The sequence below is a fragment of the Corvus kubaryi genome, unplaced genomic scaffold, assembly GCF_017639235.1.
Source record: "Corvus kubaryi isolate FWS band 111438036 unplaced genomic scaffold, C.kubaryi_AGA036_p1.0 37300, whole genome shotgun sequence".
Classification (NCBI taxonomy): domain Eukaryota; kingdom Metazoa; phylum Chordata; class Aves; order Passeriformes; family Corvidae; genus Corvus; species Corvus kubaryi.
The window spans coordinates 16,359,137-16,377,206 of NW_024581093.1; the positions used below are offsets into that span (position 1 = coordinate 16,359,137).

The following is an 18,070-nucleotide window of genomic DNA, read 5'->3' on the forward strand; positions in this document are numbered from 1 at the left end:
CTTATCAGCATAAAGGAATGCAGAGAAGGAGAAAAGTAAGTACGAGGAGCAAAGGTCGCTTCCTCTTACAGCAGAAGTGCTCCACTAAGTTCTTGAACCTTTTAAAGCTGACCCTGTGAACAACGAATTGAGTGTGCAAAGGACACTGTTTTACAGGACAAAAGGATACAAAACACAATAAAAATGTCAAATACACTGAAGTGAAGTTTGTGGAAGCTCATTTCAGTAGCAGGGAGGCACAATGCAACTGGAAAAGGTGCATGATACTGTTTCTAGTTCAACAAATACTGCAGAACTTGTACAAGCTCTCCCAGCAGCTCTTTAGAGAGGCGTCACTGTGTATGTTCTGACTCGTGCCAGGCAATGTGCCACTCCTCTGACTTCCCTGCTGTTGCCTTTGCAGTGTCTGCACTCTAAGGGGGGCTTTTCATTATTTTAAAGCTGTATTTTAAAAACTGAACACATCATCCAGCCCTAAGACTTGACAAAGTGTGCAAATACACATTCTTTTCTCTGCAAGGCCTGATTTACAGACAGGCTCAAAGTCTGTGGGAGCTTCACAAGAAACACTGACTAATGTTAAACCCAGCTTTATATAAAACAGACTGAGGTGGAGTTCAAAGAATATTGAGAGGAAATAAGGAGTGTTAGAGGTCACCTCACCTACAAAGAAGAAGTGCCATCAGAGGACGACAAAATTTGATTTCCTAAGCAACTCCCAGGTCATTTAACTCGCAGGTCCAGGTGAGGTCAGTTCTCTAGCACTAATCTGGACATTGGCAGACGGCTTCTGAGAGTCAAAAAGACACTTAGAAATCCACCAGCAGCTTCAGCAACTCTACCTGAACTCTCTCTAGCTCTGAAACATGAAATGCCTTTTTCCAGGCTGGAAAAGAGCTGCCAGCCAGCATTTGCACAAATGTGAGCCTTCCACGTCACCTGGGTGTAAAACCAGGCACACCCTCTCACAGAGGGCCTGATGGACAGAGTCCCACAGCCAACCTTCAGAGAAACAGGAAACGTGCTGACAATGTCCCCACCCAATATTTTACCGTATTTGAAATTCCTCTCCCCAAGACAGAAAGCTGAACAGCAGCTTCCACCCTTCTCAGTTCCCTTCCCCAAAGTTACACCTTTTCTGTTTATCTCTGGTTTTGATTTAGCTCATGATGTTTAATTTTTTTGTGCAAAGGGAAGAACTTGAAGAACAGAGCCACCATCTCAGACTGTCAGGACCCCTCGGAAGAAGGTCTTTTCTCCTCTGGAGAAGGAATACTGGCCTGAGCTATGAGCCTGACTCAGGAGACGGTCAAAACCAAAGCTTTGGTTTCTGCCTGGGCTGAGATTCCAGACAGAGACAGGTGAGCTGAGCTTGTTCCATCAGCAAATAAACCCAACAGACTATCACAATTCTCAGCCAAGTTTCCTCATCTCCACTGCTATTTTAACTCAGGTTAAAAATATAACTTTTGTACTGAGGCCTTTTATTCTTTCTTGGGTTTTTTTTAGTTTTTTTAATCATACTTGCACGAGATTTAAAAAGCCAAGTACTGAATATCCCATTTTTACTGATGTTTTCACAGTAAATTAAGACAATCATTAACAAAAAGCTCACTAAGCACGTTATCTTAGAATTCAAGTGTTATAATTGGAAGAACTCAGTGGATATTTTCATGGTAATGCAAAATAGAAAAATCTTGACCCAAGCACATAAAAAAACAAATTCTGACCTCAATTATCAGACTTTACACAGGATAGCCATGGAATAAACTAGCTAACTGAAAATGGAATTTAAAATAATCCAAGAACTGGTCTTAAAAAATGATCATATTCACACCATAAAATTCTTAATTACCAACATAAGACTACTGCTGCATTTAAATATGCAACTAAAGCCAAGCCAAACTTTTAAACTAGAAAAAAAAACCTTCCCTGAGCCATCTAGAGTCTCCTTTAGCTTAAGCACAGTGAACATGGCAGCTATCTTGCTGGGTTACACACTACCAGAATCCTGGTGAATTATTTACATCTGGGGACTCCAATGCTCTCTCAGTATCATCTTTCCCTGGGTTCTGTACTCACCAGAGCCCTTGGCACTGAAATGAGTGAGAATAGAAATGAGAATTCCACAACAAAAATGGAGGTAGGTCCAGCACAGATTAAAGTGTTTGCTCAGCCTGAAACCAGTCCTGAGCTTTGTATCTGTGGTCCCTTAGGGCTTCCTTGTGTCCCCCTCCAGTGTCAGAAGGTTTGGAATAAATGAACTGTTCTGGTGGGTATTACAGCTGAATGGAATTGAAAGACATGGTGATTTCTTTCTTTATCCACCCCCCACCCCCATTTATTTTGCTCAACACAGTAAGATAAAACCTGCTTCAAGATGTGGTTTGGAGTACTAAGTGGGCAAAAATAGAACTATTTAGAAAGCCTGCAAACTCCTGCTGTAAGGCAGTGTTTAAATAATGCATTAGACATACCTATATATACACAAAGACACAACACATGCACTTAAACTAATATATATATGTGTGTGTGTATATATATATGCTCCCTTGCAGTTCTATATTAATCAAATGGAATATTCTGTAGTAGAAATATAGTACTAATAACTCAAAATAGCACTTCTGTTCAAGTTGCCTTGCACGAGCTTATTTGAGTTCTAATTGTGTGCTGAAATTCTCCCCTTTAATGCCTGGGTCTATTTGAAGGTTAGCTTTTGGTCCCAGGGAGATAAAGGAAAACGTGCCAACATTTGAGAGATTTGATTACCTGTATAAAATTATGCTTGCTCATTTTTCCTTGGCAAGATACTCTTGGGGAAAGTTATATTAAAGAGGGAATAGAAATAGTGTACATCCAAAGAAAATATTTTCCAATTATGCTTCACAAGATGCAGAAAATATTACTTGTTATGAAGGATTATGAATGAGATAATTACTGAGAGCCTAATGTACCTAAAGCTACAATAAAGGACAGAGAAAATCATTAATAAGTGGTTATTGACTGTTCTTCCTGCTCTTTGTAATAAAAGGCCAGAACAGTAGCAAGGACAAACCTTCCCCAGTTTGGCTGTGACAGGTTATACCCAAGAATACTTTTCCTACTTACATGGCCCATCATTAACACCTATAAGCTTTGATTTAGCACCCAAACCACTTAATGCCTCTCCAAATATCCTTAAAAAGAAATGTTTCATATGAAGAGTCAATTGAAAAGAGTAGAGATTTAGAAATACACAGGATGAACGTTCTCTCTTTTAAATTATTTCATTGCACACATTCCTAATGAGCAATCTGCACTTCCAAAAGAATGCAGATCACTGTTCCATTGGAAAGGCACAGAATGACAAAACACTTTTAAAGATTAAAAGATGTCTCATTACCCCTTTTTGATTCCCTGATGAAATAAATGATAACCTAATTATTTCTGAGCAGCCTGAGCAAAGAATGTTTGAGCTCCCATGATCAGGATTTCAATACAGGTGTGATCAATAGGGGAGATTATAAAATAAAGGATTTCTGAGTGGCTGCAAATCTTTTCTTATTGCAAAGCAGAAGGTGGTACCACATACAAAATTACCTTCAGTGCATTTTCTTTTATTTTCTCCTCTCTCCTTTTCAGCTCCCAGTCCTGCTGCATCGAGGGTGAAGGCAAAGTTACTAGAGAAAAGTTCAACAGCATTTCTGAAAGAATGGGAAAGGTCACGAACATTACAAGGGTCAGCCTACGTGGACTTGCAGTGCCTGAAGGAAGCCCACAAGAAAGATGGAGAGAGACTATTGACAAGGGCCTGGAGAGACAGGACAAGGGGGAATGGCTTCAAACTGAAGTACTTAGGTTTAGATTGATTATTAGGAAAAAAATTATTCCCTGGGAGGGTGGGAAGGCCCTGGCACAGGGTGCCCAGAGCAGCTGGGGCTGCCCCTGGATCCCTGGCAGTGTCCAAGGCCAGGTTGGACATTGGGGCTTGGAGCAGCCTGGGACAGTGGAAGGTGTCCCTGCCCATGGCAGGGGTGGCACTGGATGATTTTTATGGTTCATTCCAACCCAACCATTCTATGAAACTTTGCCCTGGGCTGAGCCCCAGCGTGGGCAGCAGGGGAGGGGGGATTCTGCCCCTCTGCCCCTCAGCTGAGACCCCACCTGCAGAGCTGCCCCAGCCCTGGGGCCAGCACAGGAAGGACCTGGAGCTGCTGCACAGAGCCCAGAGGAGGCAGCAGCATGAGCAGAGGGATGGAGCAGCTCTGCTGGGAGGAAAGGCTGCCAGAGCTGGCATTGTTCAGCCTGCAGAGGAGAAGCTTTGGGGTGACCTCAGTGTGGCCATTCTACGTAACGAGGAAGCCACCCAAGTGCTGTGGTTTTCTTGTGTTCTTACGCTTATTTCATGCCAGAAGGAGCAACAATTAATTAATTTCCCTAATGAAACACCTGCCCTACTGGTTATTGTGGTCCCTCTTAACAGAAATCCTTTTAATATTCCCTTACACGTCTACCAGCCTGTGTATACACGACACACACACCAGTTTTCATCTCAGTGTAGTCAATGCTCTTTGTTTCACCTCCCTGACTCCACCAGATCCTGCATAAACTGTATTTTAGGCTTTACATTAAATACATTAGGATGGACTGGATGCCTAGTGAAACTGGAAAATGGAGCCAGATCTGCCTGGTTTAGAGTTGGAAAAGTACCTCGTTTTATCCAGTTATTCTGCACTTTGAAGAATTTACAGATGTATTCTGGATTCTGAATAGATGTTGTCTGTGGAATAAATACTGCCTCAGCCATGCTATGGTTTCTCTCACTCTATGAGTATGAAACTCTTGCATTTCATCCCCCATGCAAAGCACTGCAGTGAACCTACTCTCTCAGAGGGAACGTCCAGCCTGACAGAGAAAAGTTTTGGTTTACTGTCCATCAGTCTGTGCTCCATAGAGAATTGCCTGCTACAGGATTTGTGCAGAATGCATTTCATTTAGATAGAAACATTTACTGAAAAAGTTCCGTTAAAAATCCAAATATTTGGTTTTGCATACAGACTGCTCAGTTCCATGCATTCCTTGGCTTATCAGTGATAGGCAGTAAAGAGGAGGTGGCCTTCTGCAAGGACAGAATTTAGATCAATCACAAAATAATTATTTAATGGAATGATCAGTGTCATTGCCTTCTACACAGAAAGAGCAGCTTTATGTTGCCTGACAATTTAGTGTAGTCCATTTCCTTTCTTTACTTTTGAGCTATGATAACTCCACTGGGCCAGTAAGCCCTCTATTCAACTTTCTGAAGTATACACATATTTCCTTTTATATCTCATTTCCATTTTTAATAAATCACATATCCCAATTAGACAGCAACAGCTTTGAAGCAGAAATTGTCCCCTACTCAACAAAACAGATCAAAATTTTAGCCGAGGCTTCTGTATATAAATGGCAGCATTAACAGCTTTCACATTTACTGCTACTTGGTGCACCAGTCCTTCTTTTGCTGTAGCTGAGTGTGTTTTGAGGATATGTACAACATTTAAAAAATTTGCACAAGAAACAATTTTACATTGGGATTTCTTAAAAAACCCCCATGGTTTAAATAACAATTTGGTCTTATAGACCAAGTAAAATCCTGGCATATGCTTTAAACGATTAAAATAACTTCTATTTGTTCATATGAAAACTCAATAAAAAGTCCTTGCATATTTAGATCAGCACCTGCTCTCAATTCATGTGGGGCGGCCAACATCATAACCAAGACCCATTAATTAGCAGAAATAAATGAATAAATTGGAAATATCGTGTTGGCATTAAGTCTTGTTTCAGATAATTTTATGTGAAGAAAGAAACACAAGCATTTTCCCTTTGCCTCTGGACGTTGTATTTTTTTGTCAGTAGGGCAGGACAACACCAGGAATTGCAGAGTGTGCCAATGGTCTATGTGAAATGCTTTAGACTGCATAATAATTAAAGAACAGGTGACCTGAAAAACAGGCAATATAAAATTTAAAAAAAAATAAATAAAAGGAACTAGTGAAAAGGACTAGCAAGATAGCAAGTGTGTCAGTAATTCCATTTAGAAAACTTACTCTGTAGAAATATGGCAGATTTTCATTAAGCTCTTTGAGGTGAGCACTATGAGATTCTGAGCCTTCTGCATCACCCTTTAATACATAGGTCCATGCTGCACCCATTCTGCTGCAGATTATCCCAAACTAATTGAAAAAATAAAGTGGGTTTGCCCATTTACTTTCAAATCCTGACTTCTTAGGTTGGGTGTACCACACATCATAGATCCTGATGATGCTCGTGGCATGATGACCTTAGAAAATAACAGGATGGAAGAGGTGTGGTTTGGCTCAGCTCCTCTGTCCTCTGAGGACAGCTGGATGTCCCCCACCAGTTCTGCCCATACTAAAATCCCCTTTTTCTCCCTGGTAGCAGGACCCCTATTGCACATGCAGTTCCCTTGGCCAGGGGAAGGAGAATTAGCTAACATTGCTTGTGCTTTAAAACCAGCAAAAGACTGGGGCCCTCTGAACTGCTCTGAAATCCCTTTTGCTGGCTGTGCCTGCAGCGCTGCTGCTTGCCTCCAGTGATCGTCTGCTCACCAGCCTTTTATTCCAGCATGTTCCCAGGCTGGAACAAACCTCAGCTTTGCCTCTGCTCACCAGGGGCTGGGTGGGAAACAGTAACTGAGCTCAGAGCCCGGAGCAAGGAAAGGGATGTCTTCTGTGGCTCCTAATGATTCCTGCGGTTAATTCAGGAATGCCATTGACAGTCTCCAGGGAGAGCTACACTTACTTTTGCTTAGCTGCTGGCATGAATGCTGTAAAATAAAGGCTTTGAAAGAAATCCTTGCAGGGGAATTTTTACACTAAGAGGGAGTCCTCAGGAAAAAGGAAAGTTATAAATTGCTCTATATCACTACAGGTGTTCCTCAGGGATCACCGAGAGGCTATTCAAACATATTAATATTTGCCTAAATATCTTTAGGAGAATAATCTGCATTTATTTTCAATTCTACATGCCTCACACATTGTTTGCAAATAATAGTTACCTTTAAACACTGCCTAAAATATTTCTTGCAGCAAATTATTTCTGTAATGAAACTGACACCGTAAATTGCCCAACGTTAACATCCCTGGCTTTGTCAAAAAAAAAAAAAAAAAAAAAAACCCAAAACCACAACCAAAACCAAAAGCCAAACACCAAACAAAAGACCCTCAGCTGTGAATTCCTTGGTGTGTTGCACCACACATACTACAGCTCTCTTTTTTTTCCTTGACTTTGCCAGAATAGGAAGAAACCCCAGCTTTTAAAACAGAACTTTCAAGAAACAAAATTTATGCAAACTCATTCTCATTATTTTCACTTGAAAACTTATTTTTCTTGTGATTCCTGTGATTGTATATTTATTACATCCTAAAAATACAGTGCTGCCCATGAGCTACAAAGCCTTTCTCAGATGTGGCTCAGTTCATGAGGTATCACCACTTCAGCTCCGTAGCTCTTACTGGAAGCCTACAGCCACCAAAGGAATTGGTCTCATTTTAATATAAAATTAAGATTTTCGTTACACAAATCCATGGCAAATGAGGAATTTCCTATCAGGACCCGAGAACAATAAAACCTCCCTTTCACTTTACTGGTTGAAAGACACATCCTGGCACTTTTGGGAAATCACAGCTACCTGAGAGCTCATCGATGGATGGAAATATGCTTGTCAAGTTCAGCAAGGACAAACTTTTAGCAAAATCTTCCCTCACAATTGGCACTAATTGGTAGTTAAATTGACAACTGGAACTGAAGCATCCTGACAGCACGAGGGGTGGGCCCTACAGGTAGAAATTGAAAACCATTTACCGAAGCAATGTTGAAAAGACTAAATGATCATAGGGCATCTCAGAATATCATGGGGAAGGCTCCACTCAATTTTTCATACTGTCACTTCAGCATTTTCCATGCATACTTGGACAACATTTCCCTGAGAGACAGAGAAAGTGTTCAGATCAATATACTGAAAAGCACACAATCTTCTAATTCTTTACAAACAAACAAAATGCTCAACATTAGCTACTCTTTTTTCAGAGTATCAGAAATCTTTATGGTCCTAGAAAAACAGGACAAAGGAATTTAAGTGAATAATGCTAAAGTAATAGATACCATTCCTTTTTATCAAAAAAAGGCAAATTAAAAAACAAAAAACAAAAAAACACCACCAATCCCAAACAAAACAACAAAACAGACAAAAAAACTGAACAGCAAAACCCCTGCCCAACTTTTAAGTTATTCTTCCCATCATGGACCTTTTCCCACTCCATGAAAGAAAATACAGATAGCTGAGGAGGTGCCTGGTGTTTTGCAGGTTGACCCTTCAAGATGCTGGATTCATAAGTAGCTAATAAAACATCTCTTCGAAGTTACTACCAGTCCTGTTCTATACTTGATGTACAAGGGGTTTAAGTTGTGTCTCTGCTTAAATTGTGGCTCTATCATGCCCCAGGCTGGAGATGAAGCATGAAAGTGTTCAACTTTATTCAGTAATACTCCCAGAAATACACAGAAATGAGATTTTCAGTGTCTGGAGATATGCCTTCTTTCTTAACTCAGAGAGAAATCAGTAAAATAGTTTTTACACTGTAGTAGAAAACGTAGACACTGTTGGGTTAGTCGAACTGTCCTTGCTTAAATTTATGCTTTATATTTAAATTTCTTCTTGGAACTTGTTCTCAGCTAAAAAGAAACAAATAAAGTTGTGTAAGCTCAGGAATATTTGTTAAAAACCCACTAGTTTTATCAGACTTCTCTGAAATGTTGTCTGCTATATTTATTGTCTTTGCAATAGCTTTTAACTAAAGAGAGTTTTTCTTAGAGCTAGTTATACTCCTGTTTCCTAAGCTGATTGAGACCATGCAAACTGGAGCAATCTGTGCAGTACACAGTCACCTCTTCCCTTGCAAGCACACACGAGGCAGGGGGAATTAGTATTGTTCATAAAGAATACAGTAGCAAAATAATTGATACATTTCAGCTTCTGGGAGTTTATTAAACTTAAGCAAGAAAATTAGTGTGTAATTATGGTTGCAAAACAACAACAAAAATCTAGAGCTCAGAAGGCAATGTTGACTTTGCAACATTTCAGATATTGAATATTTTATGGCATGCATTTAAACCACAGAAAAACATACAAGTGTGTATTAGAAAGAAAAGGGTAGAATCTATCTAATATGGTGTGGTGATTGCTGTTCTGTGAAAACTTTAACAAGGCATTAATGTAGGACTGTGTTATACCCTATGAAACCTATGCTAGGATTTTGCTACACCTACATGTCACAAGGATTTTTTCCACTCAGTGAAACAGCCTGTAATTCATCTCTCAAAATACTGCTAACCTTAGTTATCTACATTTCAGGTTTGCATCACTTGAGTACAACAGTGCTTTTAGGCAGCCATCATAATCACAAGCTCAGTGCAGGGATGAAAAGCAAAATGTGAGGAAGGAACTTGTTTTATTAAAACCTTCTTTACTTCGCCTGTTTGCACCGCTTGTGCTCTAACAGAACTAGTAATGATTTTAAACAAGTAACATTTTACCATTTCCTGGTGAAGACAGAAAATGCATGTTGGTGAAGAAATCAAGGATTGCATAAAGCATGGATAATGCAGAACATACAGCTCCAAGCTATTTGTAAGTGCTCTCTGCATTTCCAGGTTTGGGTTTTATAGTAGCTCAGCCTGAAGCACTTGACTGTGAAAACAGGATGCCTCTCCACTGCTCCTCCTACAAGAAAATTATTTATCCTCTAAAGGCCTGAACCCAAGTCCCAAACATCAAGGGAAAAGTCTCTGTTGCTCCAAACAGCAAAAGTTGCCCAGCTCCCTCATCCCACAAGCCGTACAAGAAAACCTGCGTTTAACAGAGTGAAAAGACACCAAGCACGTAATTCAGAAGCAGTCACAGATGGAAAACGCCTCCCTGAGCTCACCGCAATAAGGAGCTGACTTGACCGTGCTGGTTCTGAGTCTCACCACCACAGTCTCACTGGTTTCCTCCCATCCAGGATGTTCAGAGCACCTTCTCCAGAGGCCTGGACCAAGAACATAGATGTGCCACAGGGGCTGCTATTCCCTGCACTGCTGACTTCCCAAATCTCTCCTCACAGGGACAAAACAGGCAATATGTTATTTTGGGACTGAAAACAGAGAAATTCAAAAAAGTCTGTGGAAGGTCTGGGACAACCTGGAAACTACTCCCAGTAGAGTGCTGTGACACAGACAGCACCAGCCTGAGTGACCACTAGTGGATTTTTGTGTCTGGACCTAAATTTGGATTCATTTATTGGTAAGCCAGAGAACATAAACACAAACAAACAACTTTTGTTGCCTTCATTCTTTTGTTCTCTCCATGCTTTGTGAGGTTTAACAAAGACAAGTGCTGGATTCTGCACCATGGATGGAGCACCCTGGATGTACAGACAGGCTGGAACAAGAGGATGGAGAGCTGACACAGGAAGGGTGCTGGGCACTGCCCAGGCTCCCCAGGGAATGGGCACGGCCCGAGGCTGCCAGAGCTCCAGGAGCGTTTGGGCAGCGCTGCCAGGGATGCCCAGGGTGGGATTGGTGGGGTGTCTGGGCAGGGCCAGGAGCTGGACTGGATGATCCCTGGGGATCCCTTCCAACTCAGGATATTCCATGATTCTATGAAAATATCATGTGGCAAAATAAATGCAGTATGAATATATCCAAGAAAGGTAAAAGAAAAACTAGAATATTTGTGGCATTTTATAGAGAAATCCCATAAATTCAGAAAGAACTTCTTTACAGTTGTGTGAACTCAAGTAGAGTTGCTTATTTTGAGCTTGATCCTACCACACATAATGACAAAATTTGGCATTAGAAGTGCATATTGCTCAAATTCATTCTAAGAGGTTCAAGAATGAAAGCAAAAGATTTGCTCTGGTCCTTTACTCAAGTCATTGAAGAAAAACACCACACTTTAAAAGGTGTTCACATTAATTCCTCCTATTAGTCTCACCCCAGATTATTTCATTTATTAGAGCAAATACACTGGGAATACATTTATTACTCTATATCCATGCAAAACAGCAATGAATAAGCACCTTTGAAGTGTGTGCAGTTGCATTGCAACACCTAAAACTCTGGTGAAGAGTCTTTATGTCTGGAAGCTGTTTCTGCTGGAAAAACTGAGCAGTTTAATAAAAGGTATTACAGACCTCTGTAATCCCATCTTGCTAAATTTCTCTGCACTTCACAAACTTTGGTATGAGACCTTTTCAACCAACAGGAGGAACACACAGACTCCACATTCAGGCTTTTATTTGCAAAGTGATTTGTGTTCTGTTTGTATTCTATAAAATTAATCTCAGCTTTCAGTTTTATTTTGCTGATATATTCCATCAATTCCATTAGGACCAAATGCTTCTACTCAGTGCCTTTCCACCCACTAACACGAAAACCATTATTTAAATATCAGTTCTATTCTGAGCAGTTCTTAAGAGCTGAATTTTCAGTGGGTTTTAAACGTACCTTTGAGAACATACAACAAATTCTGCTTGTGTGGGTATTGTTGGTTTGTGCAAAACTTATTTTTATATTTAGTTTCCAAAGCACCTAATTAAATGTTTGTACAAATCATACATGACTATGAAAAGCACACTCTACAACAGTGTAGAGACAAAAATTGTAACCAAGATCTACATAATTAGATTTGCTTGAAGAATGTTTCCTTTGAAGCAATTAACCACCAAATAAAAGATTTGTTTGAAGATTTTACTAGAATTTTTAACATGTAAAAAGCACATGCAAGCAATACTGCCTCTGTAACGGCACAAAAGCACATTTACATCCAGAAAATGCAGCAAAAATGGGGCAGCTGTTTGGTATCACTCTCTCCACAATGTTAAGCCTCTCTGCACTAATTGACTATATCCTGCTTTACTGAGTGTCCTTCATTCAAAGTCTGGAGAAAAAAGAAAAATGAAAATCGAGGTAAGATATAGAGCAGAAAAAATAGTCAAAAGTCCCAGAATGAAGGAGATACCCCAGGTGTACAAATCCTTTGGCAGGGGAAAAACTCAAAGGCTGGAGGAAGAGTGTAAGTGGAAAAGCCAGGAGGAGGAACCAGGTGAGTGCAAATCTACTGCAAATTCTGAAAAGGAGGTTATTTTTAAATTGCAATGAATAAGAAACCAATGAGGGTGACAGAGGACAAACCACAGCCCAACTTCACCGAGAAGGAAAGCATTTTGCTTGTGACATTCTGTACACCCTTTAAATTTTGGGAAGGATTGCCAAGAACTATAATTGAGGGAGTCTCTGCTTTCCAGTCAGGAAGGATTAAGAGCAGCTCTGAAAGCTGTGGAGTACCTCTGCTCCCACTGAGCACACACCAGCCTGAAAGCACTCTCAGTACTCACAAGCCTTAGGAAAGAAAAATAAGTCAGAAATATAGATGATTTTACTGGAGAGGGAGAAAAAATAGAGAGAAGGATTCCAAAAATATTCTAAGTCATTTTAATGGCTAAACCAAAAATTTCCCCCTATGGGAACAAACTTCACTTTTTGCTCATTTCCGTCTGTAACATGCAGTGTTTTAATTATGCAGCAGTCTCAACAAATAGATTGTCACAGCATTTTAGCTAATTCTATTTAAAATGCCAGCAGAAGATAGGATAATGTCTTCCTTGGTTTGGCTTAGTTTAACCTACCCACTTCTATTCACCAATGACTCAAACAATTCAGGATAATACAATCACAAAAAAACCCCCTTAAAATAGTAGTAATATTTAGACCTGGATATACCCTGAAAATCAAAATACTACTAAGTACAAACCCAGGACTTTTCCCAGCTACTCAAAATAATTTTAAAAGCTCAACTAAAATATTCCAGGAAGAACGGGTTGAATAAAACATTTTAAGATGTGAAATATGCTCTTTGCTGTCTCTGTGAAATTGAGATACGTTACTAACCCCAGAGAAACAAATGAGAACAGATATGAAATACCTGATATAAATGTAAATTGACACAGCACCAAAAGTCACTGAATAGAAAGATCATTACACCTTCTGACCCTGAGTTTCACCTGGAAAGTGGCTACACTAGGGAAGATTTAGGAATGCACTTGATCTGTGTTCTCTTCAGTAACAGACAGAGCTATTGCCAGTCCCTATATTATACTATATGCTATTCATTTATCCATAGAAATTCCAAGATTATCATGAAATTAGCTGTTATCCATAATTTTGTCTAGATTCTTTACTCAACCTCAATAACCAGCTAATAAGACAATAATGCACTGGGTTGTTCAGCGGGAATTGAACTTTAGTGATAAACAATTAGGTATTTATACCTGCTCACTGCCAAACATGCATTTATGAACAGATCATTCTTTTCTAAGAGTAATTGTAAGGATAATTCATCCCTGGTGGATACAGATGGCTCATACAAGTGCAGGGCTGATTCACTGACTGGAGGTAACACACTGAGATACAGCATAAACTAATGCATGGCAACAAGCAAAGCTTTAGGGCAGCATAAAAGCTGGGACACAGAAAAATATGATAATTTGCCCTGTGTTATCTTCCTAACTTTGAAAGTAAATCACAAAATCCCTGGCAATAATGTTATTCCATATGTGTGCACAGACCTCAATGTAAATTAGGACGTCATAATTTGCTGTATAGTCCACACTTTCCTTTTTGGTTCTTGTTTTTAAAAATTCTCAACGCGTAAACTATTTGATTCATCAGACTGGAGATAGAACATGACCCATACGTGTAATAACCTTTTAGAATGCACAGGAACATATTATAAAGAGCTGCTTTGGTAAAATTCTTCAGCTGACATAGGTGAGGAGTGGTGACTAATGATATAAAAGAAAGGATGCAAACATGCTTGTGGGATTTTTTGACAAATGGAACGTGCATATTTTTGTTGGAAATAGCAGGTTTGCCAACTTGGAAACCACGTTCTTACAGTCACATACATTTAAAGCACACATCTATGGATGTTAGAGAACAGCTTTGAAATCACAAAGCACCTCAGCCTTAAATTCCGTAGAAGAGTCCGAATTATTGTAGACCTCATGTTACACATTTATACATTCAGAGAAAAAAAGAAACCAAATCTTGCCTTACCCGGCCAACTAGGATTGGTTCAGGTCCAGAAAATTCTTCCAATACAAACATTTGATTCCAAACCCAGCCTCTCTTGGAACGATGCAAAACTCTTTGTTCTTCATTTAGCCTTTTTAGTCCTGTACTGGATCCACTTGGTAGTACTTGAGATTGATTCATTGGAGCCATATAAATGGAAGGAAGGACAGTAATCCATAATATTATTAATGGAGTCCATGTATCCATAAGCATTTCCGTTAGTCTTTCTGGCATTGTACCACAAGCTACGCAAATCACCACAGAAATGAAATTATTATTTTGCTTTCCTCCAGACTGTAGCAATCCAATTCATCATGCAGTACAGAACATTTACTTACAGCTCCTCCATGTGTTTACAGCACAGTCAATGTAAAAATAGCTTAGATGATAAAAACATGATCCATTGAGTTTTCCAGTCATTAAAGATTCCTGGTGGGGGAAAAAAAATAAAGTTCAAATCAGTGACTAAAGAGCTTAGGAAAGCATTCTGAAATATCTTATTTACTTTTACATCATAAACAAGCCAAGTTGGGTTTTAAATTTGTAGTTCATGATATTATTGCATAGTTAAATCAATTCAGTGTATTCTTTCATTGCCTGAAACACTGAGAGAAGACCCAGATGAATGATTGCACACACTTAGGAAAATATCTAGGCCTAAGAATTGGATGGGGCTTGCAGAAACCTGGTCTAGTGGAGGGTGTCCCTGTCCATGGCAGGGAGCTGGAAGAGTATGAATTTGAAGGTCCCTCCCAAAGCAGACTATTCTGAAACCTTGAAGTTCATCTGGGCATCTGAAGAAGCTCCCAACCTTCTCACTACTCTGCACTTTTAATGTGGTCAAATACAAACACACAGTCTGTCAAATACGCAAATCAAAATTATGTTCTTTCACTCTTACTCTCCTTTCTTCCACAACAAAAAACTCCAAACTTTTCCTAAATGTACAAGGCTCCAGCAGCCCATTGCCTGTTTAGTTGTCACTTCTCTGCAGCAGCACCACTGCCCAGCAAACCCTTCACAGCCCAGCAGAGAAACAGCACTGCTAAATCCTGTGTGAAATCCATGATTCCCAAACCAGCCCACTACCAGGACCTAAGGAAGCTCATTTATGCACATCTGCACTGCAGGTCTCACTGCCTCTTCTTCACTTTCAGAGAAAACACAGTCATGTTTTATTTCAAAGACATTCTCCTAGATGGACACTTGGGAGCATTTTGTCTTTCTTTCTCTGCCCACCCTTTGATGCACTAGAAGGTCACACCAGGTTTCATCTCAGTGTAAAAATCCCTTGAAAAGAAAAGGCAAGTTAACATAGCAGGGCTGATGCCAGAGGGATAGGCAAACCCTGAAAGGCAGCCATGGATCACATGGAAAGCTAGATGGGATATGGCTCAAGGAGAAGGGCTGCATTACAGGGTTAGGGAGTTATGTGAAAGGAGTCTTGATACATTTTCTTTGGTTCATATCCAAACAATCTCAGGAGAAACCACTACACATGCAAGAGAGGAATGCCTATTTTTAAGCTTACATGGTGTTTTAGGCTGGTTTTCATCTACTTCAAAATGAGCTCTTAGTGTTTCCTGTCTACGAAAATCCTGAGAGCTTAGTTGTGGGGTTATTTGGGGGGGAGTGGTGGCGTTTTGTTGTTCTTTTTTAAGGTTCATACACACTCATGGTATAAAACATGCAGAACACCAGTAAAAGTCAGCTGTTCTTTTAAAAGCAAACTATGTAGAAAGTATTTTTTTTTTAAACTTCAGTAATTGCCAAAGCAACTGTGAAATCTGTTGCATGAAAACCTGAAACTGTGAGAAACTTGTCTTGTTAGAAGGGGAGAGGAGCTGCTACCAAAGTTAAAGTCAATCTCTCAAGCAGCATGGAAGAATGGTGAGCTAATAGTGCAGTGCTTTGACAATGCATCCAGAATGAGGGGAATATCCATTACAGGAGAACCTGGAGCTTTATGGGCCTCACTGCCAAATGGGGTGGAAATAAAGGAATCAGAGAATACAGCAAGCTCTTGCGGGGAAGTTTTGGGGAAAATGTGAGAGAAGCAAAAGAGGCCTTAAATGTCTTGACATTCTCTCAACCCCAGAAAAGGAAGAGGAGAAAACGGTCTAATGATGGGATGCATCAGTCACCCTCTGAAAAGCCTCTTCAGTCTGGGGAATTAAATGGAGTTTGCTGCTGCTGCTTTCTGGCACATGTTAAACAGAGATTTCCAGGGGCATGTTTGGTGGTAGCAGGCATCAAAAGAGAGGAACAGCCACAGTGGAAGTGGTTAGGTTTGCTCAAATGGGATGCATTTTTATATCTGATTGGATGAGTGGGTGCCTGTGCCTGCCAGGGCACAGATTTTTCTGATTTCTGCAATGGAGCAAGAATCAAAACACAGGAGAAATAGAACCACTGTAAAATAGAGCAAGAGACAGCACCTTCAACCAACACCCAGGATTAAATTCAAAATGGGGGGCAGAAACTGAAAACACAAGGGTCTGTAGCTGATTTTCAGTTTTTATATACAAAGTGATTTTTGACCCAGAAATAGTCACACCAGAAAGAGAATTGCACATTACACCTCACTCTGTCACAGCCCTAAAAAGTCCCCAAATGGGCCATGACTTCCTTACTCTTCCAGCACAAGCTGGTACAGTTCTTTTTATCAACAGGACCAAATAATAATAATAAAGCACTTTTTTTCATATTCAAGAAGCTTTTTGAAAACAACTCCTAATTAATCTACACAGCCTGCCTTCTAAAAGAGATGAAATAAATGAGATAAAACAATATGATGCTCCCAGAGACATTTCTCTTCGAAGAAAGAACAGGATATTTGGTTTTCACACTGCCACTCTCAAGCCTTGGAAAGCATTAAGTTCATTTCAGTGCATCCCTCCTCAGTTCCTGCCCCAGACTGCCTGCTTCTAACTCTTCCTTTACTCCAATCAAATTTAGGTCCTCTCCACTCACACTAATACAGAAGATTCACTGTGACTGGACTGTCCTCACGGTAGCTGTGTGTTGAGCAATACCTTAAGGCAAACCAGTCCAAACCACATCAGAAATATTAGTGATTGTGCCATTAAAACCCCCTCAGTGAAACAGCCCTGTGTGGAGCACAGTTACACAAGCTCAGAGGACACAAAGCTGTGAGATTCTGAGCACTGACAGCAAAGTTGGGCAGTGCAGGGCAAAGGAAAAAAAAATCCGATGGGACTTTGGCACTCCCCAGTTTTGCAGAGGAATGTGGTCAGTGTGGAATTATCGAGCTGAATAAAGTTCTCTACAGCTCAACCTGGCCAGCAGGAGCCTTGTAAGAGTTATTTGAGAAACAGAGTCTCACTCAGGCTCTATCAGTGAATTAGGGCATACACTTTGGGCAATGCATGGAGGTGGGAATGACCCCAAATTTCTTTACCAAATTTGGAATTACTTTTCTGCTCCATTCCTGGGAGCAGAACACCATGGATGTGGCTGGGAGCTGATGGAAGGCATTTTAGATGTGTGGCCCAGCAATTTATACATTGGCTAACAGAAAATTGGAAAGTGCCTGGCAGTTAAATTGTGATCCTCTGGATTGGCTGTGTAGGAGGGGCTGAGAGGGCTACCGAGTCAGGTTATGGTAACATATTAAAAGCCATATGTAAAGGCAGACATGGAAATCAGGGAAGTCCAGAAGGTGAGGCACAGTAGCACTTTGTCTTCATATATTATGCCACAGTCTAAAGCAGTGGGGAGTATGAAATGACAGCAGAATTATTCCAGTAAAGCCAGAACAACCTTTTCTAAGCAACAAAGAGAAGCACATGGCCCTTCAAGAGTGTATTTCACAGAATCCCAGAATGGTTGGGTTGGAAGGAACCTTAAAGCCCACCCAGTGCCACCCCTGCCATGGGCAGGGACACCT

At 40.3% G+C, this 18,070-nt stretch overlaps 1 protein-coding gene across 1 annotated transcript in view; it reads right to left on the bottom strand.

The window, feature by feature from the left end:
* CDH8 (cadherin 8) overlaps positions 1 to 18,070 on the bottom strand; it is a 153,900-nt gene that overhangs the window by 121,326 nt on the left and 14,504 nt on the right. Inside the window, exons 2-3 of the mRNA XM_042027639.1 lie at positions 14,499 to 14,589; positions 14,143 to 14,405 (exon numbers count right to left, since the gene is read on the bottom strand). Of these exons, the coding sequence (XP_041883573.1) occupies positions 14,143 to 14,405; positions 14,499 to 14,580 (345 nt within the window). The 5' untranslated portion in view covers positions 14,581 to 14,589. The remainder of the gene's footprint in view (positions 1 to 14,142; positions 14,406 to 14,498; positions 14,590 to 18,070) is intronic.